General features: G+C 39.4%; 1 protein-coding gene across 1 annotated transcript; it reads right to left on the reverse strand.

The window, feature by feature from the left end:
- Window positions 1-21,328: 21,328 nt before the first annotated feature.
- asip1 (agouti signaling protein 1) lies at window positions 21,329-22,551 on the reverse strand. Its single transcript, XM_070903317.1, has 3 exons — window positions 22,386-22,551; window positions 21,838-21,887; window positions 21,329-21,493 (listed from the first exon to the last, which is right to left on the reverse strand). Exons 1-3 carry the CDS (start codon window positions 22,549-22,551, stop codon window positions 21,329-21,331), a joined length of 381 nt encoding a protein of 126 aa, XP_070759418.1.
- Window positions 22,552-27,914: the final 5,363 nt, after the last annotated feature.

Below are 27,914 nucleotides of genomic sequence, written 5' to 3' on the forward strand. Positions count from 1 at the left end.
AATATTAACATTGATAAAGATAATAATAGCAATAATAATAATGAGAAGAATAGGGGATAATATATGTGTTTGAATATTGATGATTAAGTGAGAGAAACTGGAGCTTCACATAGGTTAAACGAGGGAAGGAAACAGGGCATGGTGGTAATGTAAAGCATATGTCAGTGTTACAGTTGCATAACATTAGTCTTTATAGGGATGATTTTGTCCAAAGTGCCATATAACATCATCAATTCCATACATTTTTAGCATGAGTGGATTTCAACTCGTCACACTGGCAGTAAAATCATCAGGCAAGGCACAATTTGAAAAAGGTGTACAAATTCAGCCAAAGAATGACTTCCATGTGAAGGGTGACATTGATTTATAGTCCTTGTGCATGAAAAGCAGCACAAAAGGCCCTTAAATACATCACATCAGGCAGACTGCTGCCCTTGTGGCGCCCGGTTCTGCGCCAAGAGTTTTACATGTGAGAGTCCTAACAGGAGTGTATTTCTGCACTATTTGGTCTTCCTGACAATAAAGTGCACCACAGAAGAGGGAAAAGTGCTTTGTTCTCCAGCAGAGGAGGCAGCAGCATCACAAAGACAGATAATCTTCAGTGTGGAAATGTTGCTGATGACTTTCAGTACTTTTCCAAATAGTCCAGCTTCTTCACTTTCTCCACACTCGCACATCAAAGCCTTTATTTGTGCAGGGTTCCTCTCGCACTCGGCTCAGATGGAACACGTCACATCATATTTTAAGTGCTGAGTCCATCATACTGTTCGCACATGGGCCATCATGGCAACACAAACTCTGTCGAACATGATGGATAACAAGTTTACTGAAAGTTTGGTGACCCATGTACAGGTGTCTGTTGTTGGACAGCCCCAAAAATTAAGCTTTATCCGAGCCCAGATTCTTGTCCTCAGACAGATTCTTTAACCCATAAGAACCCAGACCCATTTCCCCTCAAAGGAAAATTATGGGGAGTACACCACAGACCAAGTGGACCACAGTGAAGACATTTCTGATGTGTTTTTTTTATACTACCCCTTAATGTCAAAGATCTGTGATGGTACATATACGTTACATTGGGCGTTTATGGTAAATTTACTTGTTTTATTGTTTTATATTAATTTGTTCAAGAAATATGGTCAAAACAGGTTGACTGTATACAGGAGACACTATTAAATCATTAGAATCGTTAAATGGGTTTTAACTTACCTTCAGTATCAAAATACAGGCTTTTTGAAATTATCTGCTTCCTTCACTTGTGTTTACATGTCACACCACCATTTTGAAAAGGTCCCGACCTGCCACAGTCACATGACTGTGACATCACCACCACACCAGGATGTTTCGTATATGTCTCTTAGGGACTTAATGAGTTAAGATCAAGCACAAAGCTGTATAAGGAAGATTCTGGGGCCTTTGAAGTGTGTGTTACACTGGTGTCACCATGGGTTCTTATGGGTTAAAGCTGCACTAATTTATTTTTTGTTCACTTGGAGCAGCGAAACAGTGACAAACATAACACTTGTCACATTATCACCTAGTAAAGTTCATATGGCAAATGTTGCCTTTTTACACATCTAGCAGACATAGAGCAACATTAGCATTCATTTGGAGTCCGCCCGGAAATAAAAGTCAAATATCACCCGGATACGAATAGTTACACACCGGCAGGAGCGACAAAGACCATACCTTGTGTAGGGTCAGAGGAATGGCTGAGTGGATCGAACACAGGTCTGTCACCCTAAGACCACTGTTTGAATCCTGTGAGAAACTTTTAATTTTACCCGAACCATGGTCCTAAACTTAACTAAAGGCTTTCTAACACGTGGTTAACGTTCTGAAACAGTTGCAGTTTGGTTAGATTTAGGCACCAAAACTACTTGGTTAGGCTTTCTGACAGAAATGTTTTCTGACACGTGGTTAATGTTGAGAAACGGTGCAAATAGCATGTCTCTGCCATAGTGTATACAGCCGGGTGTGAATAGCAAATATTCACATTCCTTGTAACTCTGGTTTGGTCTCCTCCAACTCCTGCAAATAATTATCTGGCTCTTTAGCTGCTAAATGTTCCACTTTTTTCACCAGTTATTGGCTAACGGTGCTGTACAGTGAGTCTATGAGTCTATCAGAGAACATTGCATCACAAATCTTGTTGTTTTACTGGTTACTCACTTGGCAACATCCTCGTTTTAAAAGTTATGGTGCGCTTGCTTAACGTGCATTCCTTAATGCCAGTATGACACGACTGAGTGGTCAGGTGAGCTTTGACACTATATTCAGTACTTTATATCTGCGTTGTAAACGTCACTATTCTTCCGTTAAGGTCACTCTACTGCTATTTCCCTAGCAACATACACAGACATCAGTGAAACATGTCAGACAATAGCAGTTCAAAGGAAGGAAGAACAACTGCATGTTTGAGTAGCACATTGCATAAGTAAAAGGGTTTTTAATTAATTTCAGAGTCAATAATAAGAGGTCAGATGCGATTTTACCCGAAGGTTTTGTTTCTGTGTTTGTGGCACAGCGATTAAATTGATGGATGAGTGCCGTCTTTGATCCTGGGTGATCTACTGAGTGTGCACTGCATTTTATTTTTGCCCGTCTGACTGTCTTAGACGTTACTGTGTGTGCTGAGCATCTGTGTTTGTACTATTTTGCCAGTTTGATGAACTGAGGGGAATAAACTTCACTTTGCATGGTTGTCATAATAAAAATCGTCCAAATGCAACAGTATGGCTCTTCTCTGTGCTTTGTGGACAACAGACTATTTTTTTTCATTGTTGATGGTAATAAAACAATAAAACAACACCAGTGTTTTCCTTTAATTGTTTTCCGCTGTCTTCATGTCTTTGTCTTAATAGTCAAGGGTGTCCCAGTAAGTGGCTGTTTTTAACTATGTGAATGATGCCCCGAAACATTTTTAAAGATTTTGATTTATTTTATTACATTTTTGCCAAAGTACACAGTCAAGAAGCAAACAGGAAATGTGAAAAGAAGTGGTACTCGGTACTGTATGCTTCTTAGACCACTAAAGCACCCTGACGCTCCAATCCCCAGAAACACTTTACCACAGCTTTGCATTTAGCAAGACCACAAACTAGCTTAGCACAGTTGAGCCTAGATTTGGCCTCTTTCTGCCTCTTAAAAGGAAGTTTTTCCTTGCCACTGTCGCCAAGTGCTTTCTCATGGTGGAACTGTTGGTTCTCTGTAATAAAATTAGTTTTGTTGTGATTTGGCGCTATATAAATAAAATTGAATTGAATTGGATTGAATTTGATTATTCTGATTGATATAAAACAAAACAACAAGCAAAACACAAACACTGCGATACTGCACATTTGGCAAATCAAAGCTGTAGCTGTCCTTTAAAAAATATAATTTCAAACCAACAATTTAAAGCTGTGGATCCAAAAAATGTATTGCAAGCATGAACATTAAACGTCTTCAGTGTGGAGGAGGATAAACGAGTGGAAGTGCACCAATCTGTCAGAAACTGATTCAAATATGTTAAACCCAGCAGGTTTGATTTACACACCTGATGTTCCAACAGTTCGTAACGTCCAAGGGAACAACAGTAAATCTGAGATGGATTCTCAGAATATTTGAAAATGTATCAGCTCTGCTTTTTCAAGCTTTCCAGGATCCTCATTTTCTCCTCTCTTTTTCTTTCTGTTTCTTGTAGTATAAAATATTAAAAGAATAGTTCAATATTTTATATGTGCAACAAGCACAAAACAGCAACAATGACGCTCAACCGACTAGACTTTGACACAGGGGCCCTTTTCAGAACAGTAATAAAGTAATAAAGCAGGGCCATCTCAAGGCCCTTACAATGTGAGTGGATGTTCTGCTTTACCGGCGCATATTTGCAAACAAATTTTTTCAATTAGATTAGCTCGACCCACAGTAAGCTTTCTGGGGCCGCGGGGCAGTTGCCCCCTTTGCCCAGTTGGAAAACCAGCTTGTGTTTTTACAGTTTTGGCAAAATATAACAAGAATTGTGAAATTTGTATCCAAACAGCATGTGTTTGATGTTGTTTTGAATTCAACTTTTGTTACGTCTACACTATAAATTTGAATCTCTCACTTCATCATGTTTTATTGTTTTCACTTTTTCTTAGCCATGCTAGCAGCACAGAGGCAATGTTAGTCTGCCGGTCTGTGGATTGGTCATTCCACCACTTTGTTCCAGGCTGATATATCTCAACAAGTACTGGATGGATTGCCATGAAATTTGGTGGACAAATTCACGTCCCCCTCAGGATGACTTGTGATAACTTTGGTGATCCTCTGACTTTTCCTCTAGCGCCATCATTAGGTCAGAATGTATATTTGTCCAGTACTTTGGTTTATGACCAAATACTTGCAGAAATAATAAAATAATGATATTCACTTCAGCCTCAGCTGTACTTTGTGTCTACTGCTAATATTAGCATGCTAACACCCTAACCTAAGATGGTCAACATGGCAAACATTATACCTGCTAAACATCAGCATGTTAGCATTCTGACGTTAGCAATTTTAATCAAAGCACCACTGATCCTAAGTACAGCCTCACAGAGCGGCTAGCATGGATGTAGACTCTTAGTTTTGTTTATTTTTCTTTGGTTGTTTCATGCCTTCCATTGTATTCTGTCATTTATACAGTTTTTTTGTCTGAATGTATTATGTAAACCACTTTGAATTGATCATATCCCAGAAAGTCTTAATAGTGTGCAATAAAATGAAGGCCTACAGTTTAATCTCAGTCTCATCTCCGAGGGTTGATTTACAGTTTTATTCTTGAATTATCTGAAAACCTTTTCTCTGCTTACAAGTTGTTACATCTAAACAATAAAGTAGATAATATACTGTTGGTATCGGATAGACTGCGAACTACATTCATCAGAAACAATCATTTTATGTGCCGAAACGTCCACTTTGAACTGTCACTGTCCCAGAAGAACATCATGCTACTTCCTGCTTTGCTGCTGAATGTCATTTTAAGCTGTTTGTACACAACAGTCTTGTGCTTAAAAGTCTGTCTCTGTAATCTATGTGTGATTGTGATTGATTACTGCAAATGTTTATTTGCACTGTTGTTAATTGTCTGTCCTCTGTGTTTAAAAGTAGTGTGGACAATGGAGGAAGAGTCAGACAGACGGAGAGGGAGAGACAGAGAGAGCGCCATGGACAGACAGAAAACTGGATAACGGCACAGGAAGGCCATCAAACAGCAGGGAGCTGGACACACACACACACACACACACACAACCATAAAAACACACAGCAGAGAGACCAACTTGACACTTTGTCAGAGCCACAGGAAGATACTAAAACAGCAGGGTACTGTCAGAACACATCATAAACTGATAAGTTACATACAGTAACACACACACACACACACAGACGGAAAAACACACAGTGATGGAGACAGACTCGATGCTGTGTCAGAGCCACAGGGAGATAGTAAAACAGCAGGCTGCTGTCAAAACGCATCTTAAACCAACGGGTTTTACACACCCAAACACACACGCACACGCACACACACACACACACACAGACAGAAGAGCTCTGCAGATGACCACAGCCACGTTTGGGAAAGGCGGAGTCCATCAGAACATGACCTGCTGTTTTACAGGACTTTAAAGAACACGACTGATCCGGCAACATACTGAGGCAGAGCTGGTTGTTGATTGGAAACCTTGTTAGTGCAAATTACTTTGCTATTAAAATGAAAAAAAAAAATCCCAAAAGGAAACTGACAATGCCATGTAGGGCTGGACTTCATAAAATGTTTATAATGTTGATATATACATATACATATGTAATCAAATAAATCTTCAACAGGAAAGAACTGTATGTAATTTGGTAGTAATGACTAGGGGAACTAGAAGCATTGTTCAATTTACACAATGAATTAATTATAATAGCACAACCAAGACCGTCTATCAGTGCACAGCAGCTCAGATGAACGTAAAAAATGCAAAAAATGTGATTTTGTTTTCTACAGACAATCATATGATTTGAGAGTTCCCACTAATAAATAGACATTTATTTTGGTTTAAATTCAGCTGTTTTTTTTTTTTTTCAAGAATGTGGTAAAGGCCTTGAAGATACCACTTATTGAACAAAACACTTCTGACCTCCACATAATTTGGCTCTCCTGCTCAAACTACTGTGAAATGTAACATGGTGAAGATCACCTTAGAGAACACAGGTGACGTCTCCTTGCAAACCTCCCTGGTGATGGACAAACCTGAGCTGTGTGTGCTAATGTGTTACCTTTCAAGGCGATGAACTATATTCCACTACGTCCTAAACATTTCTTCACGTGTGTAAATCATAATCTTCCACCACAAAACTATTCTAATGAAAGTTGATATAACATTGTTGAATTGTGGCCGAGCTCCAATGCAGTGTATTAAACAACAGGATAATGTCGGTAAGTCGTCCAAACAGGAGGTCTTTCAAAATGAGTTGGAAATGTTAATGAAACGTGTTTTTGGTCACATTGTTCAGTTGATGTAAACTCTGGTTATTAATAACATCATCAGATATAAGAGACTGTACACCCCTTATCAAGTAATCATTTTTAAGCTGCGGTGTGATGCTATTGTTTCTCAATCTGGGGGTCGGCACCCCAGATGAGGTCGCATTGGATTTTTACTACATGACAAGGTATTATCATAAGTTTGGGAACTCAACATGAAGTCAGCGGTTAGAGAAACCTGAGACACAATGTGGTAATATAAACAGGTTTTATTAATAATTATGAACACATGACCACATGTTCATTATCTTAAAATTATACTATCAGTTGTTACAAGGGTGATTTGTATTTCAAATGAGTACTTATGTATTTGAGTTTATAGGGAGTTATGAACAAATAACACATGGGGTTTTATTGCGCATGAATCCATCAAACCTTGAAAGGGTTCAAATCAACAATAAAAAAAAGATCAAACTTGGAATACGAGGCTTTTATACAAGATTACATGATGACTTCACTATGCTGAGCCCCATCCAGTGACCTCTGAACCTGTCGGAACAAACTCATGCAAACATGTCTTTGGTTTACAAGTAAGAATAAGAATCAATTGCTGCCAAAAGAACCCTATGAAAACACAATGTCTGTCAAAAGTGTATTTTCTCAATAGTTATTTCTTTAAATGTTACTATTATTGTAGATATAACAGGTTGTGAAATTAAATTTGCTCACTACCAGAGACATTTGTCCACATTGGCTGGATTCATATGCACAGTAAAGATAATACTAGTGGTTTTGTTCATGAACTACAAACCACTACACTTCACTTTAGTGCTAATTGTTTTCCTGAAACATTCCAGACATTTCCGTCATTCCAGGCAGACACTGGTTTTAGTTCATAAAAAACGAACGGTTGAGCTTGAAGTTCATCAATGACCTGGTACATGCATTGTTGATCTGATTTGAGGTCCACTTACTAGCTTTTTATAGAGCTTTCTTGATGAAGATTGTGAGTACATTAAAGTTGTGCAATGTCCTCTCCTTGTTGGTGCGTTGACACATGAGAATTGCAAGAAATGATGAGGTTTGTGGTTTCAAAAAGCAAAACAAAAAACATTGGTATTCTGAAAATGTGAATTTGCTGCTTAATCTGCTTAAAGCCCCTGAAAATATGGTTCCGAATCTATCCAAGTATTTTTTTTTTGTCTAGAATTTATTATGAGTTAAACAAAAATCTGTGTGGACGTGGCGTGATCAGTTTGATTGACAGTTGCCTCAGTATGTTGCCACCGTGCCGTTATTTCAGTCGAAAAAGGTCAAAATAGAGGAAACCGATGGAAGGAGCTTTGCTGCTGTTGATAATGTGAATTTGTCCCTGAAAAGACCCGTCCCTCTCACTGCATTTCCATCTGAACGTATCTTCCTTCCTTCTGTCTTGACTACCTCTCCCCACGTCATTCTTCTTTTCTCTTCTTCAAGCGTATTTACACGCCACCTTCCTTTTTTCGACACCTTTCTTTTTTTGTTCTTATCTTTTTCTCTTTCGTCCTTCTATATTTTTTTGACTTCCTGTCTGTCCTCTTCATCTCTCTTTCTCCCCTCTTGTCATCCTTCTTTCCCTTTCTCTTCTCTCCTCTTCATCCCATCTTCATCCTTGTTCGATTTCACCTTTCACTTTTATTTCATCTGTTCTTTTATTGTCTTTCCTCTCGTTCTTTTCTCTGCTGTCTTCATATGTACTTTTCAACTTTTCTTTCCTGTCCCATCGTCCTTCCCTCTTTTCTTTTATTCCCTCCCTTCTTGTTTTTCCTCTTCCTGAACCTCTCCTCTCTCCTGTTAAAGATGAGGAGAACGAAGTATCTTCTGTTGACAGTCAAACTGACTTACTGCAATTTTATCAAAAGGAAGAAAGTAAACAAGCGGATTTCCCAAATGAGATTTATTCCTATAAACTTAACAGTTCCAGTTAGTTAGTAGGAGGCAGCGAGTCGCTGCATGATGGTCGTCATCCGGATTTGGGAGTGAAAACAAGTTACAACTCAAAATGGGATCTGATTATAAACTCTTTAATTTTTGCCACATCTTGGTTCAGTTTAGGATTGACTTACCATCTTGACAGTAAGTTTGTTGATGGTGTTATGAAGTTCATCATTACATAGGCTATATTGTACATTGTACCTCCTTGTATATACTTGTTATAATCCCATGAATGATTAGCCATTACAGCAGGTTTACTACATTTTTTAGACATCAGTTTATGTAAAGGTGAGCTACATGCTACAATAAAAAGTGGGAAACTGTGGTGTGTTCAACAGATCGACAAAGATATGGCAGCAGATAAGATTTGGCTCATAATGTTTACATTTGATTTTACTTTTCACTCCCAAATAAGAAGCTCAGGTAGATCAGAGGAATCACTCTGAGCTCTTGTTTACCTTCTTACTTCTCTTCCCCCAAGCTTCACCTTTTCCCTGTTTTCCTACCCCATCTTGTCAGATTTCTACATGCTGATGTTGAATAGTCTTTGCTGTTATTTTTAATGACTTGTGCATACTGTGCGATGACGGTAATGATGCTGACTCCTCTGTCTGCACTGAGAGGGTGCCAGAGGCCTTTACAACACATGTAAATAATCCAAATAAAAGGTTGGAACTTGTGACCGTCGTCTGAAGCCTTTTGTGATCACACACCATAATTCAAAATATTTCAGCCAGTTATTCTTCAGATTGCAGCAGTCAGCAGAGGCGTAGTCAAACCGAAGGAGATCAAAATCCAGAAAACCAAAGACATGAAACACTAGGAGTGACGCTGGAACACTTATCACGGAGGACAAAGATGAACTGCTGCAGAAGGAGAGGAGAACGCAGACTAAATACACCCAGGTGAGTAACTAATGAGGGACAAGTGAAGCTAATCAGGGCCGGGCAGATAATCATGCTGGCGGGAAACACACGAGGGCAGGAAGTGAAGCGTCTGAAACGAGAGGAGGAGGTAAGTACTACAAAATAAAACAGGAAATGTGCAACACACAACATAAAACATGAACAATCAGACAAAAGAGACGAACAGGACGGGGCGTTACAAAAATCCTTCCTGTACTAACTCGCGGTGCACTGCAGCCACAGAAAGAGCTTCTTATGTGCACTGAACTGTAAAGCTTGATATGCACCACACAGGTTTTATGCATGTACTGCTCAGCTTGTGAAAATAGATGTATGTCTTTAATGGTACCAGAAGAGCTTTGTCAAGTCTGAGGAAAACAAAACCCTTGATGATATCATCAGGATTATCTCACCCTGGGTGTAGAGGCAACACATTTTTGACAGACAACCTGGGGTGTGGAGTTTGATAGATCGTGGGAGGTACAGGATCGCTCGGGGCTATAATGTCTCGACCCCTGCTGCTTTGATTTGTGCACTGTTCTCTTGTTTTTCAATCTGTCTCTTCTAAGTCCCTCAACTTTATGAAAGTGCGATACTAAATTGCTGAAGAAACCCTTTAATTGTTATTGCTGATAGTTTAAACACTTTTCTGACAGGAAAGGCTTCGCTGCTGCTCGGTGAGATACCAACAGTGTGGATCATTGATGTGTTTTGGTCAACAGAGAAGGAATAACATATATCAGGCTTTGGATATACAGAGAATACCTGTTAGTAGTTTTCATGGGATTCTTTCTTGACAATAAGTACAGGACATCACCAGACTTATCTTTCTAGACCAGGGGTATTCAACTAAAGTTCGAAGAGGTCCAGTAAGAGAAAATGTCCTCAAGCGAAGGTCCAGAACATCATAATGTCTAACCTGCATTGTGATTTAGTGTGATAAATATTGAAGTAGCCTAGCAGTTGCATCAACGTCTGCATGTGATCAACAACTGACTGTCAGATCAAATAAAGAAAGTACAATTCAAAAACATTCTGACAGTATTTATTGTCGCTTAACATTGAACTCTACAGATATATAGTACTGCAGATATGTATAATGTTCTTCTCTCATTAAGTAAAAGAAGGGCTGCATTTCAAAATAAAATAGGCAAAATAAATAAAATAGCTTTAGAAAAATTGTGCATCTTAATTTTTTTTTTTTAGAAAAACAAAATAAAGTGTAGCAGCAGCTTGAGTTTCCCTTTTTCTTTGTGAACTGTTTCACATCTTGACTTCACAGAGAGACTGTATCGGTCACTCGCCTCTCACCTCTCTCGTCTGTCTGTATTCAGAGTCGCAATGTTTAGCGCCTGGAATGCACAGATTTGATTGGCTGAGTAGCGTCACGTGGGCCGGCGTAACTCGTATGCAATTGGTCTGTGAGATTCTTGAGCCGCTAAACCAGCGACTAGACTAGAGACTAGAAAAGCTGCGCCGGTTAAAATGGAAGCGCCCCATCAAAATTTAAAACCCCTTAATAATTTATTGATTATAGGTCCGGGTCCGTATAGGACGGCGTCTGGGTCCGGACTCGGACCACGGTCCGCCTGTTAGTGACCCATGTTCTAGACCTTAAAGGAATACACCATCAGACATGTATCTTCAATACCAAAACGTCAACTCCTGTTGGCTTGAAAGGTGGCTCTGAAAGGTTAGTACTTTGCTCCTTGATGCAACTGTCAGTAAAAAAAAAGCATCAAAACATCCACAAAAATCCATCAAAAACAGGTATGAATTTGGCACAAAATAAGCCAAATTTGAAGAAGCGACTGAGTGAGTTTTTGTTTGCTTTTCTGATTTCGGCCATTTTTTAAAGTCCCCCTCCACTCAAAAATGTGTTTTGCTTTCTGCTACTTGAATGTTTGACCTTCGTGGTGCTGGATGATGTATGTGCAGCTGTTTTCACATCCATCTGCTGACATTTTTCCGCATTCACCTTAAATTTCAATTTAAGAGGTGCACCTCCGAGCATGAGGTTGTGACAATCGTGATCCAGTCCAGAGATCCAGAGACATTTTACATCCAGCAGTTACATTTTTGAAAGAAACATACTGTATTTGCATATTGATAAATTCTGAATTGTTCAATGAGGGAGAAGAAGTCAGTGAGCTCTTGTGAATTTTTAAGTAGTTTATTTGTCGAAAAACCATATCAGCACTGGCAATAATAGAGTGTGAGCAGCAAGTATTATGGTTTAAATATTTCAAACATTGCAGAATTAAAAAAACAAACAAACCTTGTTTCACCCAAAACGCAATTCAGTGACAGCTTAGCTCCTCTGTAATCAATCCAAACATTTAACATCTTTCATAGTAACATGTAGGCTTGAATTTTTATTTTTATGGCATCACCACCCCTCCCATTTTTCACAAGTGAATCAGGAGTTGAGTTATGTTTGTATGGGTCTTTGACAGATATCGGGTGAAAGCCGCAGCCTGTCAAACTAATTGGTGTGACTGCGAATGTCATGCATCAATATCCAGTTAGCAGCAGCTTGAACAGCACAGAAACAGGCAAGTGAGCTGCTGGTTTCTCAGACGAGCTCTGATGTTATAATGAGATGTCTCACGGCAAGTTCTTTAGCCGATTAAAAAATAAATACAAGGTGAAGCTTATTAAGTTATATGCAAATACATACCGAATGTAGGAAACATTTTGCAGAAACTTACAAAAGTTAAAGCAAACGTATGAGCTTGATCATCTGTTGGGATGTATATTCTATACAATACTTTTTACTGTAAAAGCCATTTGTATATGTCATAATAGCGTTACCCCAGTATTTAGTTTTGCCCCAGTGATGCTTTTGAACTTGGGAACATCTGCTGCCCACTCAGCCGTCTTTAACTGTTTGCACCTGCTGCTCTTCACAGCGAGTGTCTGATTCATTCCACCTATCATGACAGCTCACATGAGATATGAAAAAGATGTCACAGTCATGGTCTGACTACTACAAGCTGTGTTGTAGTTCAGAATATGTTCATGCACCACAAACAACTTGGCTGGGGCGTAATCACAATACACTCTGGGGGGTAAAAGTACTCAAGCACACTTAACGAGAACACACTGATCCCCAAATCTGGGTTCAAAGGAGAGGTAATCACCGCTTGTTGGGGTCGTGGCTGGACCGGATACTAGTTTTGTAGAGACTGCAAAGCATAGGTTATATAGTCCATGACCTTATTTTATCTCCTACCCTCCTGTCTCCACACTTTGGAGAAAGGTCTGGCTCAACCCATCGTCGTTCTGGGATAGGGACAAAAATGCTCTGGCTTGTTTGTTTTCCTTTAAACCAATTATAATCGTCTTGGGGCGACGCTAAGTCCAGGACGCAGCGACGGTGCCGTTGCAAAGTAGAGTCGGGGGAAACTTGTTTTGGTAGAACTTTTGCACATGGGGAGGCGAGTCCTGGCATTAAAAGGGTTAAATCATAAACAGAGACATAGAGACTATGCTGTTGTAGCCAAACCCGGAGAGTCAGATTCTTCTTATACTCGGTTGTTATCAGGTTTAAACTTACAGATACCATATTGTATCTTTCAAACATGAACAGCATGCAACGGTCTACCAAATGAGCTCATGCTGACTCTTGTGGACTCGGTGGACAGAGAGGGAAGCAGAGGGAGCGAAGGAAGCTGGAGAGACTTAAATCATCTAGGATTTCTGTTTCAAAATGGGAAGTCCCCCGAGACTCCTCTGGACCCCCCACTGGAGACTTGAGTTGCAAAAGGTGTACATTTTCAATGTTAAAGTAGGTGAGGCCCTGCAACATGCTATATCTGATTTTGTGAGGGCTTGAAACGTGACGGTACATCTTGAAATAATGTACTTTTAGGTGCAACAATTAGCTCCTCATGTATCTCTGTTTCGGAACATGTTGCTTTTACACATGGGGGATGTTCTTTTAGTCCAAGTCCAGCAGGGAGAAATTTGTTCTGCATGCTTTGATGAATCTGGCACTTAGCCACAATAAAGAAGAACTCATCAGCTGATTGTGCATGATCACGAAGGATAGGCAATACCGTGTCTTATTACAGGACGTCCTGGTGTGGCTGTTCCTACTCTGCAGGCCAAAAGCTGTTCAAGTCGATACTTTGATACGCTCTAAAGGTGTAATAAAACAGACATTTCAGTCAATTTGTTTCTCATTACAGTACTGTATGAATAGGTTACAGGTATTCGCTGCCAATTAGTAATTCTAGTGTTCTGACAGAAAAGCAGAAGCTAACTGCCCTTTCCACCAAACAGCAGGCAAAACAACATGAATTTTAGTCTTAGCAAATTCTTCTATGAGCCTTTCAGATGTTCCTCTCTTTGCTGATTTTGAAAATGTGCAGTGCTTGAGATAAAGGCTTGATGTCATAATGATATCATAACCTTAAACACCCTCACTTATTGTTAGACCCACTGAGTGTGAGAGCTAAATGCTTTAGGGCCCGTGTCCACGCAGCGTTTTTCTCTCGCAGTAAAGCGCTGTTAGGGCGCGGGGGTCAAGCGCTTGTGTGGCGCGTGGGTTTTGTTTCTATGACAACAACATCTTAGCGCTATGTTTACCAGGGGTTTACCACACAGCTAACAACAAGCTTACAAAAGCGTGGAGTGATGAAAGCACAACACTCACCTGCAACATGCAGTGTCCTGCTGATCAGCGCCTACAAATGAGCTTTTAACCCTAAAAAGACAGCGGGTGCAGCTCTCTTTCTCTAAACAGCTGCATACGAAAGGTTCTTCATTAGAAACAATTGACATTTGCACTTGGAGAGAGGATCTCAACTCGTAGTCTTGACACCTGGACACACTTAACAACTGAGTGTTAGAGATTTTTAAATCTTTCATCTGCATGTAAATGTATTTGAAACTAGCAAACACGTGGATTTCATTATGTCGTTTATTGATCCCCCCTGAATTCATAGTTTAAATTTGGTCTTTCTGGGTCTTTTCTTCCCCTTTTTCTCTGGCTGCAAACTTTCAGGTTAAACCAAAACTGGGCTTCAAAGTCATGATCTGTAACATTTTGTGAGTCTACACATCATGTGTGTAGGTTTGTGCATGTGTGTATTTTGGGCCTGTGTCTAAAATTAAAATTAATTTCCCCTAGAGGATTAATAAAGTACGCCTCCTTCTTCTTCTTCACCCAACAAAGATAATCCATCAGTTCAACCAACAGTACATCTGGAGAAAAAATTGAACGCAATAGTTCATCGGAGAAGGGTGGCAACGATGTGGCTTTCAACACAGTTTTACCTCTAGATGTATCTAACCATGCTAGAGGTAAGTGATAGTTTTTGTTCTTTCCAGTGTCAAAACCAGCCTCATGAATGGGAAATTACCACACCCTCAGGTTTCTGCAGGGCGAGGCTTAGCAAGCCTGTGCAAAGGGTTGTCACACCAGATCGTGTCCCAGTTCCATACATACTGATTCTAAGCAGGTTTTTTGAGAATGCCGTGTGTTCACACCAGAAAAATATATTCAAAAATGTCGGTCTGCATATTAAAAAAAAAAAACTCTGAGTTTTGAGTGTGCTTTTGATGTACACTATTTTCCCACCATGCACAAAGGAAAAGGAGCTGCTCACAGCTGAACATAATTAAAAACAAATTGGTAATATGTTGACATCTCACTTGAGAATGTTTTTAGAGTTCTGTAATCTCATTCCTCATCTGAACTACACCTACTAAATCCCCCTTCACTTGCAGAGTGATCCTGGGAGGCAGTACCAGTTTCAGTTAATTCAATTAAATAAAAATTTGCAGATGAAAACTGAATTAAGCGTGCAGCAGAAATCTTCCCTGTGCTTTCATGTACATAAATCTGGGACTTTCACAGAGCAGCTGAAGTTTACTCAGAGAAATGGTTTCAGTACATGATACTGCAAAAGACACATTTGCACCAAACATGTATGGTAATTATTGTAGGTGTGCAACTGTGAGCCTTCCTGGTTATCGTTATGGTCATTTATCCTCCTTCCAGTGTCACACGATAACTAAAGAGAGCTTAGAAAATGTCAGTAAGCATACTCCCTAAAACTCAAATTCAACAAATCAAGTTAGCTAAACCTAGCACGCCTCTCACCTACCATGCAGACGTCGTTGATCATCATCAACCTTTATCAGTCCAATCAGCCGCACTTCCAACCACCACCATCCCACCATCACCAGCATCAACCCTCCATCTACAACCAGAGCTTTCTAAGAAGAATGTGTTGTAATAGTAAGTATAAGAAGTAATAAATCAGGCACTAATCCCAGATGAATTTAAAAAAAACGTTTATAATAACGTTTATAATCTGGAAAGTCATTTCTTACTTCATTCCTTCAACTTACTTTGTGATGTTCTTTCAGTATCTTTATGTAGGTTTTCCAGCACAACAGCATTTACACAGAAAGGAGAAACAAATAAACACACAGAGGGAGAGAGAGACACGATAACATGCTAACTAGGGGAGAAAGAGAGAGAGAGAGAGAGAAGGGGAGATGCTGAATCTCCTGGGAGACGAAGATCCAGATCAACGACTGGATAAGGCATCGACAGCCAGGGGAAAGGCCTCAGCGGAGTCAGACTGCCTGATGTCAGCAGGACGATTTATTCCAGAGAAAAGGGACACGACAGGAAAAGGCCCTGCGGCCAGCGGACTTCTTTTCAACTCTGGGGACACAAAGGAGCCCAGCATTGGGAGAGCGGAGAGCACGGCATGGGAAAAAAGGTTTAATGAGATCGGAGAGATAAGACGGGATGAGCCCATCAAGTCATTAAAAGCACCTTGTCTGATCTGACATGGAGAGGAAGGCGATGACGTGAAGCTGAAATTGGTGAAATATGGTCAAGTTTTCTGGTCTTAGTTAAGATCTTAGCTGCAGCATTCGGAACCATTTGAAGACTTTTAGTAGCGTGCGGTAGGCCAGACAACGAAACGTTACAGTAATCTAGATGAAGCAAAGGCATGAATTAGGATCTCTGCATCAGTCACGGACAGGAAATACCTACTTTCAGCTGTGTTGCGTGAGTGGGAAAAGGCGATAATGGAAAATATTGAACATAACCATCACTTCGTGTAACTGTGAACGAAAAATGTTCAGCTCAATCAAAAAGACTTTCAGAAACATTAGCTCCTGATGCTGCACTCTACATTAGACATTTCACCTGATATTTCGTGCTGCTCCCGTCGACCTTCTGCTCCTGCGAGGTCTCCTCACTAGCAACTTATATTTTCTCTCACTACTGGCAGCAACCACTGAGGTAAAGAGAGCTTGAAAACACCGCCACAATAGTTTCTCACATATCAGTTGCATTCATCATGTGTTATTACATCAAAACCCCAAATGAGATGTAGAGTTAGGCCTTCTTGTTAAACCAGCTTTGACATTGGAAACATAATGGTTCAAATTATTCAGGTCAAATGTCACAGAGCACTAGTTAACTAGTCCTGTGCTCTGGTGAGAACATGACTGTGCTGTTAGTGTCTCACAACACTTGAACACATCATCACTTCTGACTCGACATGGATTCCGCTTGTTTTTAGAAAACGACCTCAGGATTAGACCTCTGCTTTGACTCTTCCTCTCACAGGGACGTCTTCCTAGAAAAACAGGCTGCTTTTATTACAGCTTTGGGGGAGCAGATGTTCAGCGCACAGAGGCATTCACATCCATTTCTGACTGCCGTTGCATCAGAATTCAAGAGCAAAGAGAGCGAAGGTAGTTAAACCTGGCTTTATGGGTGGTAATAAACAGGTTGGAAATTTTAAAGTGACTTCATCTCTTCTCCTATTACACAGGACACAAGAGATTAGACCGGTCTCATTCTAGACATGCATTCCGGGCAACGGTGCAATAAAACCAAATAGAAAACAAAACCATTTTTATTATAGTCCAATTTGATGATTTGGCATATAGCACGCTCGGGACGTGCAGCAAGACAGAAGCAAAAGTCAAGCTACGGTAACAGAAGGGAACAAATGTGATAAAATTGCTGCTTTTCTTGAGCTTTAAGAACACCGGTAAATAGGAAAGTCAAGTATGGAGTCAACCCGCGATGACATGTGTCTCACCGCAAGTGTTTTGTGCTTTAGTTGGTATTTTCTGACCATAGCACACACAGCCACATTCGGAGGCTTCCCAGGCAGGTCCCACAGAAAAGCTTAGGGAAGCGGCTTTATCTGAGTTGGGAAAGTTATCTCGACGTGCATTTGCCAAACTAACCAGTTAATCTTCACATTTGAAGTATTTTCTCTTGTATAATCGAAAAAATACTGTTTTAAAAACCCTTCCTGATGAAGCATAATTCTCACCTTTGTGTCGCTTGTCCAAGTAAGTTGTCTTCATTTTGTCTTCACCTCATTGTGGTGCACCAAGCTGTAATGGGCTCATCACTGCCCCTTGAGGCCGGAGTGGTGAGAACCACAGTTGTCGTGAAGATTTTCCCTACAAGGGCCAACAGTGAGCCCATTCCACAAACTTGGCCAAGACCTTTCTTTTCATCTCAAATTCAAAATACAACGGTAATTTTAATGTGATCTACTCTTTATTGAACTATCAACAGCTTTAACCTCCTAAGACCTGGCATGCGTGGACATCACATTTTGGGTTATACCATAATACTTAATTCTGCTTATATGGAAATTCAAAATTGTCCCCGTATGTGGAACCACATCATGTCATAAGATGATGCTTAGTTTTTATACTTATCAGGTCCCAATAAGCCCATATAGCAAAGAGAAATTAAGATAGAGCTTGGGGCTTAGGAGGTTAAAGAAAAAAGCATCCACAAAATGGCCGATGCTGAGGTGATCTGCTCTATGTCAGTAATTCAGCATCTTCCACCCATCCTCTCAGCACTCTGTCTGTCTTCCAGCTGTCTGCGATAAGCCTTCTTCCTCTGTATCTCTTTTTTCCAAACCAGATGCCTTTCAGCCCACTTCAGGAAGGACTGGAGGAATTTTGCAATACTGCCTTGATCCAATAAAGTCAATCTGAGTCAGGTAACAATAGGGTTAAGTCCATCCTTGGTTGTAATTTTCAAAACCTTGCAACCAGTAAAGAAATCTTGCACACACTGAATGGTAGAGAAAAAACACATTTAAGTAAACTATTGCGCTGTCTATGAACTGGGTAACCTTTCAAATCACAAGACATTACTGAAAATTTATTTCAGTAATTATTGTCTAAATCAAAGGGCAACATAATGTTGTAAGTAGGTCAAACTGGTGCTATAAATTGGAGTGACTGGTAATAACTGAAGAAATAATAGAAGAACAGGCTAGTTGAGAGGACTTAACTAGTTTTGAAAAGGAATTAAACTCTCTTCAGCTTCTCATATATTCACACTGAAGAATACAATATTACACACACAAAAATTCCAATATTGACAATGCATAAGATTCACATGTACAAATGTGTTTTAATTCTACACAAGCAAAAACAGAAAAACCAAGCAGCCAGAAAAAAATGTGGAGCAGGAGCCATGTGAATGAGACTGTTCAGAAAACAAAGGATACATCATTTATTGTTTTCAATTACATGTTAATTAATCAGTCATTCTACATATGACACAAGTTAATATAATTGTTTGACTTGGATCACACTTCTAGTTGTTTTTGGGAACACAGCTCATTTGAATTATTATTATTTATGGAAAACAGAAAATTTTGTTTTTTATGTGATGTGACAGATGTTGGGTAAATATATCTAATCCATCCTTGGTTAATTTGTGTTATTCCTCATTTTAAGATGTTTTTAAATGGCTCAAATTATTTAAAGCTGCAGAATTGGAATTTCTGGCCACTAGAGGGCGAAAATACTCCAAAACTAGCACAAAAGGAGCCCTGATTTACCAACTTATGAACTTGTTATGGCTAACAAAATATTACCTACACATCTAGAAGAGACAGAGCAACTGTTTCTGTCTACCTGATGAATGTAGGTTAAATATTCAGTCTTAGTTCTGGGTTGGTCTCCACCAACTACCAATTGCTTAACAAAACAGCTGTTGAAATCATCTGGTTTTATTTAGGGGGGTTTATGAGAGCCAAGAGACTCAACGATAAAGCTCATGCAAAAACAAAACAAAACAATGAGCTAAACAGGCTTAAAGTTGTGTTTATTCTCAGTGGTTTTGGTATTGAAAAAGGTCTAACTTGGATTTATGTTAGCCAGCATTGATTTTATATACAAAATCTATGACAATATTTGTTGACAACCTTTTTTTCCCCAAACACAGAAAAAAGTAACCCCTGAAAACGAAATCTAGGAGAGAATGTATCCTAATTTTTGTCAAAAAAAAAAAAGAAAATAGAAAACAGACAAATGGACAAATAGTTATCATTTTAATGCAAAGTTTTATTCAACGACCTGCACGCATCTGCAGAATCAAACATCATAACCTCTGCCACCAAAAAATATTGAATAAGCAGCATCTTGCATTTCCGTAACGTCTGTTAATAATTTTAGCTAATCATGTTGTTCTTGGAACAAAATGTCCTTTTGAAGGGCACTTACTTTGTTATAAATAAAAAAATCTATGGTGGCATATAAGCACTTTTTTAACCATAAGTTATTGAGGCGAAGCCAGCATTTAAACTTTTTCAGCATTTAAATTCTTTACAATACATTCATTTGAGGGTTTTATCGAGATCAACTTACAACAAGTGCATTCAAAGCCTCTTTCAACCTCCAGCTCATCCATTGTTGGACGCTGAGCAGCTGCAGGAGCAGCCTTGGTCACTTCGTTGGTGGTTGTCGAGGATGGACAGACTGTTTCCCTTTTACTCTTCTAGGCCAGATTTTCTTTCCAATCCAACCTTATGATCATTCAGACTACAGACACTCCAGTATAAGCAATCATTAAAAGGCTACAGTTCTCACATACAGCTCATTATTCTTATTCTGCATTATTGATCTCCAAAGGAAATGTGAAAATTCATGTGTTAATCACAATGCAGCAATGACTTTCTGGAAATCACAGCCTGAAGGACCCAGGAAATATGTTTGTTATCTGCCCAACAGTCTGGCAATGATTTAAAACTGAAGCTGATTTTTTTTCCCCCTCAGTAACAAAACACAGATGATAAAAAAGTTAAAGCACTGATTAAACAAGATAATAAACAATGGAGAGGTGAAAAGAAAACGCTTCTGGAGAAACTTAAGACAGACTCTCCTATTTGAGTAATTTTTGCAAATAACTACAGTGTCTGTACAGTGTACAGTTGTTTTAGGAAATTACTGAGCGTTTTTAGAAATTAAACTATATATTCGTACAAGTTATTAAAGATATGCGTCTCAGTTAGGAACCAATGGGCTTGTGGAGTAAGTTATAAAGTATTGAAAGACACATTGTTGGTTTTGGTGGTTTGCTGGGATTTGTCAGCTTTTAAACCTTTTCCTTTAAATACACGTGAATTCATATCTCTTTGGGAATTCCAGTCAACAGCTAAGATTAAATTAAATGCTTGACATTGGCCGTATGGTCTATACCCTAAATAAAACAATAACACTGTTATATAAAACGTAGTAAAACAACTTTATTTGTACAAGGCTTCATAAAATATTTGATATTATTATTATTATATTATAAGTATGATACTGCATATTAATGTATGTCTGTGTAAAAATAAAGCCGTATATAAAATGGTTTGTGCAAAAAATATCTTATTTATGCGTGCTGAAAGCTCTAAGTAAAATAAAAACTTGTTTTATAACTTTTATTTGTGAGTTTTAACGCAGTGCTACAGTATAAGCAGTACACCCTGTAAGATTTTAGGAAAGTTCACTGTGGTGCAGGCCTCTGTAATAAAGTGCTTTCATGCAGTGAATTTTAGGCAAAGTTACAAACCAAGCACTAGAAGTGATTTACCTCTCACAGTGTCCACGTCAAGTGGTTTACTTTAGCATGACGTTTTGCTCTGTTAGCTTGGAGCTGTGTCGGGCTGCAGCTGGCTGTTCAGCAGCGAGGGTTGCCCATTCGGCAGTAACATACAGTTCTGAAGAGCCGACACTGGCAGAAGGCACAGAAGTCACAGCACACATTGCTTGGAGATTTACAGCTTCCCCACAAGGAAATGCAGTCAGCAGGAGGAGGGGGGCGCTTCTTCACACCAAATTTACTCTGAGAGAAAGAGCGAGAGAAGCAGTTACAACGCATGAGATCACGTATTTAGAGAGAGAGTGTGCTGCTCTTGTTGAAACGGCAAGCAAAAACAAGATGAAGCAGATAAGATAAAGATAAACACGCACTGCATGGGAGTTCATTCTTGGCTTTGGCTACAGTTTGTGTGACAAGATGATGTCAGTTCAAAATGTCCACTTATTAGCTTTTTTTAAGCAATTACATCTTACAGTTAAGACAAAGATCAGGACCACGAGAAGCAGCTGGAAGTTTAGAAAAAGCCATAAAGTGCACCTTTCGAGTTGAGAAACATATTGATTTACTCATACTCTATTATCTAATACCTTTTTTTGTTTCTTTGTTTTCTTGTTCTTCTTCGCTGATTTAGGCAACTCTGAAAGAGAACATTAGAAAATAAAGATGAATGGGCACTGAAGTGATGGTGATAATTCACTTACATAAAATCACAACGGGAGAGATTCTGTTCGACATCATCCCACGAGCCTTTCCCAGAGGGCACAGCATCCAATCTCACAAAGACGCTTGTTGAAGCGATTGACTTTGGATCAATACATTTGTGGTGGAGGTTAGCCAACCGCAGTTTTGTTTCTCAGAAGCTATCCTGCTATCTTTGAGTACACTATTTACCCTTGGACAAGTTCTGGTTTAGTACCAATATGCTTGGCATTTCAAAAATGCAACCACTAATTTAATTGCACGACTATGAGCTGGTCTGGCTTGCAGCCTCGTGCATTTTTGTCTCGTCAGGAAACACCAGTACGGCCAATATAGTATAAACACGTATAACGTTACAAATGCAGCATTATGACCATTCAAGCTGGACTGTGGCTTTACAAATAGTAGAGTGAAAACACTAAACTTGCAAACTTACCTACAATAAGTACAGAAGGTGAGGCTATCTCAAGGTTTTGAGACAGAGCGTTAGATACAACGACTCTATTGGTGGAAAGTCTCTCATCAGGGATCATGTGGGCGTAGCCAAGGAAGTATTCTGTCGCAGCGAGGACCAAGCAGCCAAGTAACAGGAAGGCATGCATCTTTCTCTGGAACAAAAGTAACAACAATGGATACTTGTTTAATACTTGTTTGTTTTGGTAAGTATGAAAACATAAAAAAAGAGATAAGAAGAGATAATATGAGAGGATGAAACCTCTTGGCAGCATTAACAATACACGACTGAGTTATCAATGATAACTGATTACACCAAGAACCTTGTTTGGCCAGGATTCCCCAACACAGGGCTGCTGACTTTGTGTTACTCCTTTATACTAAACCAAACTTCATTATACTGATGGATCTTTGTGGGTTGTTAGAGATATTTCAGTTTGGACCAAAGTGGTGGACCGACCGACGCTGCAGTTTGCCTAGTGTGGCTGTCCTGGATATGTTTCATTAAGCTGCAGGCTGCCTGAGACACTGCAGAAATGAAGTCTGATCTCGATCTCGGGTGCAGCTGCTGGAAATTGGCAGCTAAAAGTAGAAAAATAGTTTCTGCTTAGGCTGTCTTGTGCTGGCAACACCTGAAACTTTAAATCATGCATCATGTGACTGGTTTATTTTATTATTACTGTAATATCCGATCTGATTTCACATTCACATGCCAGGCAACCACACAATGTCTTTTTATTGACTTTAAATTCATATATATTTTGGAACTGAAGTTGGATGAGGGACAGCACTCACAGAGTCCAGGCCTGTGAGTGCAGATCACCTGAGGACAGAATAATGTGCTTGAAAAAGGCACAAACGCACTTAGGTTTGACCATAGAGGTCTTCACAGGTCCAACAGTCTTACTTTGTCTAAACAGACCAGAGGCTAATTAAACCCAATTAAAAATGTCTCCTTTGATGATCATGATCCGAGATTCCAAGCCTCACCTATAGTCACGAAAAAAAAGAACGAGATTGCGGATACAAGTGGCCGGATTTAGTTTCCTCTGCTGGGCTCTCCCGTGGAGATACTGGGGGGAGCTCAGTGAAGAGCTGATGCACCTTCACATCAAAAGGAGCCGGTTGAAGCAGTTTCTGGCATCTGATAGGATGCCTGCAGGGCACCTCTCTTTGGAGGTTTTTCCAGGCACATCCAATTGATAGGTAATCCCGAGATAGTCCCAGAACACGCTGGAGGGATTTTATATATTATCTGCCTGGAAGATGTTGCTGGACGCCTCGACTGCCTCGCTTGGCTCGCTTGTGTTGTTTTACACTTGGCTGTTATTTTCTCTCCTTTTCTTTTTCTTTTTTAAATGAAAATGTGAAAACTCCTGTGGACTTCGCAGCTGGGATATTTAATCATTTACAACGCTTACGTTTCGGTTGACCGAAATCCTGTGAATTCAGCTGTGTAGAGACGTTTATGTTTATTTTTTTCAATTTGTTTTTTAAATGAGAAGCAAAGTGAATGAAAACTGAGTTACTCGCTAAACTTTACCTCGTAGAGCTGGCATTATATTTATGGGATACGTAAACAACCTGTGTGTAGCTAGTAGCCACTAAAGCTAGCTGTTCTTTGTTGACACAGTTCAGCAAAATTCAACTCGCCACATTGTTGAAGTTACTCACTTTATCTGTATTATCTCACTGTACTGAATTACACAGCTAACAGTCGCCTAGTCTACTCTCAGTATGCTAATATGATTTTAAAATGTGACTTTGCAGATGTTACAGTTGCCACAGCTGCCAGTAGACGTTACTGAGGAGCCATACTGCAAAACAAGACCGATATCGGGAAAGAAGAAAGAAAACGTCTTATCGTCACCACTATGCTAGTTTATTGTATTGCCAGTTTGTGTGTGTAACTCTAACTGTAATGCAATGTTATCTCAGCAGTTGGGATGTATTACACGGTTTTATCCAATTTATCCAAAAATCCCCTTTTAATGCCAAAACATACAGAGATAAGATTCATGAATAATGTTTTTCAGTCTGCACTGGAGCTCCAACTGACAGATATAATGGCCACAAAGCGTCAGTGCTGCATAAAGCAACACATGAGAAACTGCTGCTGCCTTTCTCACACTGATCAAATGCTAATCAACTGTAATAACTATGTGGGAGGAAGCTAAGCAGAGGGGTACAGCACTGTGGGAAGTGTAGTTTGATCTGCCGGGCAGCTGTGTGTTATTTCTTTCACCTGTTTTTCTGCACTTTCAGACTGTTTGAACACCAGATTCTCTGTTCAGTCTCTTCATCCAGACTTTTCTGTGATTATAACTTCATGTAGTGTTTAGTTGTCAGATTTCCCTTCTTGATTATTATTTTCTTCACAGCAGGATGTTGTTGAGACTGTATTTAATTTAGTTTGGTTCCCGGCTTATTGGCTGTTATCCTTAGTTTGCTTTATATTACCAGAGGGTAGACAAAATAATGTAAACATCCCCTGTGAAGGGATGTAAAACCTATAGAAATGTAAAGTATTGGTGTGGCAATCAGTGCTTTGTTATGTGGCATGAAACAGTGTTTCTCATTCAGTGGCAGTAATAACAGTTTAATTATTAGTAGCTCTTTATTCACAATGAAAAATAACTGGAATATTCAACATTTTACTTTTATGTTATAACATGTAAGAAGCTGAGAAAACCAGTTGAAATTGTGAATTATTAATATCTTACAAAGGCACAGAGCAACAACAACAAGTTGGGATGAAATGATTTTACATGTAAATAGACTGTAGTATACTTTGATTTCTTACATTTTTGTAAGTATTTGTGTTTATAAATAGTGAAATTTTCTTCGAACTGTTCTATAATAATATTCTGAGTGATCATCACTACATGTATATGTACATTGGTATAAGCGCGTGTGCATTGAACTTGTATTTAGGGTTCCTTGCTGCTTTATACTTTTTTAAATTGGCTTCTCAGACATATAGCTCATTTTGTGCTGAAGAAAGGATTCCATGCATGTGGGGTACGGGCAGTTTAAAAGTGCTAAAAAAAAAAGAGAGACTGTATGAATGCATGAACCAAAATCAACCTAAACAGAATTTTGTATATTTTTGTGAAAAAGTCGTACCAATACAGTTACATTATTTTGAGATATTAGGGGAAGGGTATTGCAGTTTTTTCCTTATACAATTGGAGGGACCAAAAGAAATGTATATCTTGCTTTTTGAGTCTTTTTTTTAAAGTGGATCATCAGCCCCCTCCCCACCCTCAAACATTTTTGTACGGTCCCTAACAAAACTGCAACACCAGCGAAACACACACAAGCTTAACTAACAATCGGAGATATCGACAGTATATGGCAGGGTAGATATATAATATGTTATATAATATGTATAATAAGCATCAGTATCTGGCCGATATTATCCAAGTTGCAATTTCTGGCAAAACAAGAGTCAGTAAAATCCGTTTGATACCTCTGGAAGATGTTGCACATGGAGTTCAAATGTGTTGAATGTCATTTCTGTTTATTCACTTAAGGGATTTAACATTTTGATTCACTTTTCATCCCTGACAACTTTGGATTCAGTTGTAACTGATATGAATCCAAGCTGACCGCAGTCACTGTTCTTTGTGAAACAGGAAACGACAAAACTGTGTACAGACCTCTGAAGTCCGCAGGTGTTCAACTGTTTGAGTCTCAAAAAATAGACTTTGGGTGGAGTATCACTTTAAGCATTAGGCAGTTCCTTTGAAAGCAGTGGAAGCACATAGCAAGAATGTCTAACACATTGTATTTGTGAAATAGCACCTCAATCCACCTTGATACGTCTCCTGCCCAACGTCTGGTTCGACTTTAAAGTGTCAACAGAGGATCAGAGTGGCTGTTTTTCATGAAGTTTTGGAAACCACACTTAAGTGCATTGATCCATTTCAAAGCAAAATGATTTAAAGAGGTGAAACAATGAGAGAAAACTCAGTGGAGAATTTAACAAGCAACAAAAACATGTGCAGATGTGTGGGCAAAATATGAAGTCAAAAGTCTCTCTACGTGCTGCTGTCCAGAAATGAGATGCAGACTTTAAAACAGGGAGAAGAAATATCATATCATTACAGTGTTTTCTTAGTGGAAACACTAAATCATCTAAGGTGACTTGCAGATTAAGGTTTCGATACAACTGTTGTTTCAACAGAATTTAAATGACCGTATTTCAATATGAATAAGGTCCTAACTACATGTGGAAATATAGTCTGCGCAGCTTTTGACTTACTGGGATGCAAACTCTGTTTATGTGATAAATATTGATTCATCAGAGGAGTTTCTCCTCCATCTCGACTTGATGTGACATTTTCTGATTAGTTTGAAGAGCAAAAAGCGGCAGGGAGTCTCATTTCACTTCTGGACCACACGGACATGTGCAACAAAGTCAGCGGATGTCCCACTAAAACAAAAGAAGCACCAACGCCGCAAATCTTGGAAAGCGCCACAATTGTGTATCTCAACAGGCCTCCCAGGATACTTTTCTATACATTTCCAGAGCTTTGTGAAACTTTTAATCACGTTGAAATACAGGTGTACATAGATTTAAAATCCAATATTCACTATGATTGGCTGATTCAATCACGTCACGGGCATGACCCCTGAAGCTGCAGCAGCACACCGTCATCAGACACGCAGGACAAACCAGCTGATTATGAGCTACAGGGACGACCTTGATGAAGGACTTCAGCCCCCTGAGAATAAACACCCAGTTGGACATTTAATATGTGGAGCAATGATGAGAAATATTGCCTTGGAAAGCTGATATTTCACAGCAAAATGCAGTCTTTGTCAAACTTTCAGGGAGACACGAGAGCGCATCATGCTGCCAGCCAGAAAATCCAGAAAGGAAAAAAACATCCGAAAACACCCCCAATCATCTAAAATGACTCTCAGGAGGGCTGTGTGAAGGTAGTGGCGCACTAAACTAGTTCCACTGTTACTGTTACTGTCCGTCTCCTCAGGCAGAAACAAGTGGAAGACAACTGTGGGACCGCGGCAAGGTCAGAAAAATAAAGTGATTCTCTTATTGTGCTTCTCGTGTAAACAACGCTGCTGTCACTGGACTTCTGGTAGTGACGTGGTGCTGAATGGAGAGCTCCACCAAAGTGCAGTTTATGTTTACTATGACATGTTGTTACTGTCATTACTGAAGAGCTGTTGATCTCTTTTCTGTGGCGGTTGAGTGACACAAGTTATTATTGCTGCATATTTAGTTTGTAATGCACTCGGCGACTCTTGTTGTTGTCAATAGTTACAGCTCTGTGGCTGTTAAGTGGACGTTTTCGGATAAGACGTTTATACATTCTGTGACATGTCAATCCGTCCAGATCGTACTTGTCTGGCAAAAAACTACTTTTGGTGAAAATTGAATGCTATAATTCTAATAATGCAAAATAAATGGGATTCAACTGATTCTAAAATCGTATATTTTTTACAGGACATGAACTACAGTACATGGTTTTTAGAGGAAAAA

This window comes from Enoplosus armatus, chromosome 3 (genome assembly GCF_043641665.1).
Source record: "Enoplosus armatus isolate fEnoArm2 chromosome 3, fEnoArm2.hap1, whole genome shotgun sequence".
NCBI classification, from domain to species: domain Eukaryota; kingdom Metazoa; phylum Chordata; class Actinopteri; order Centrarchiformes; family Enoplosidae; genus Enoplosus; species Enoplosus armatus.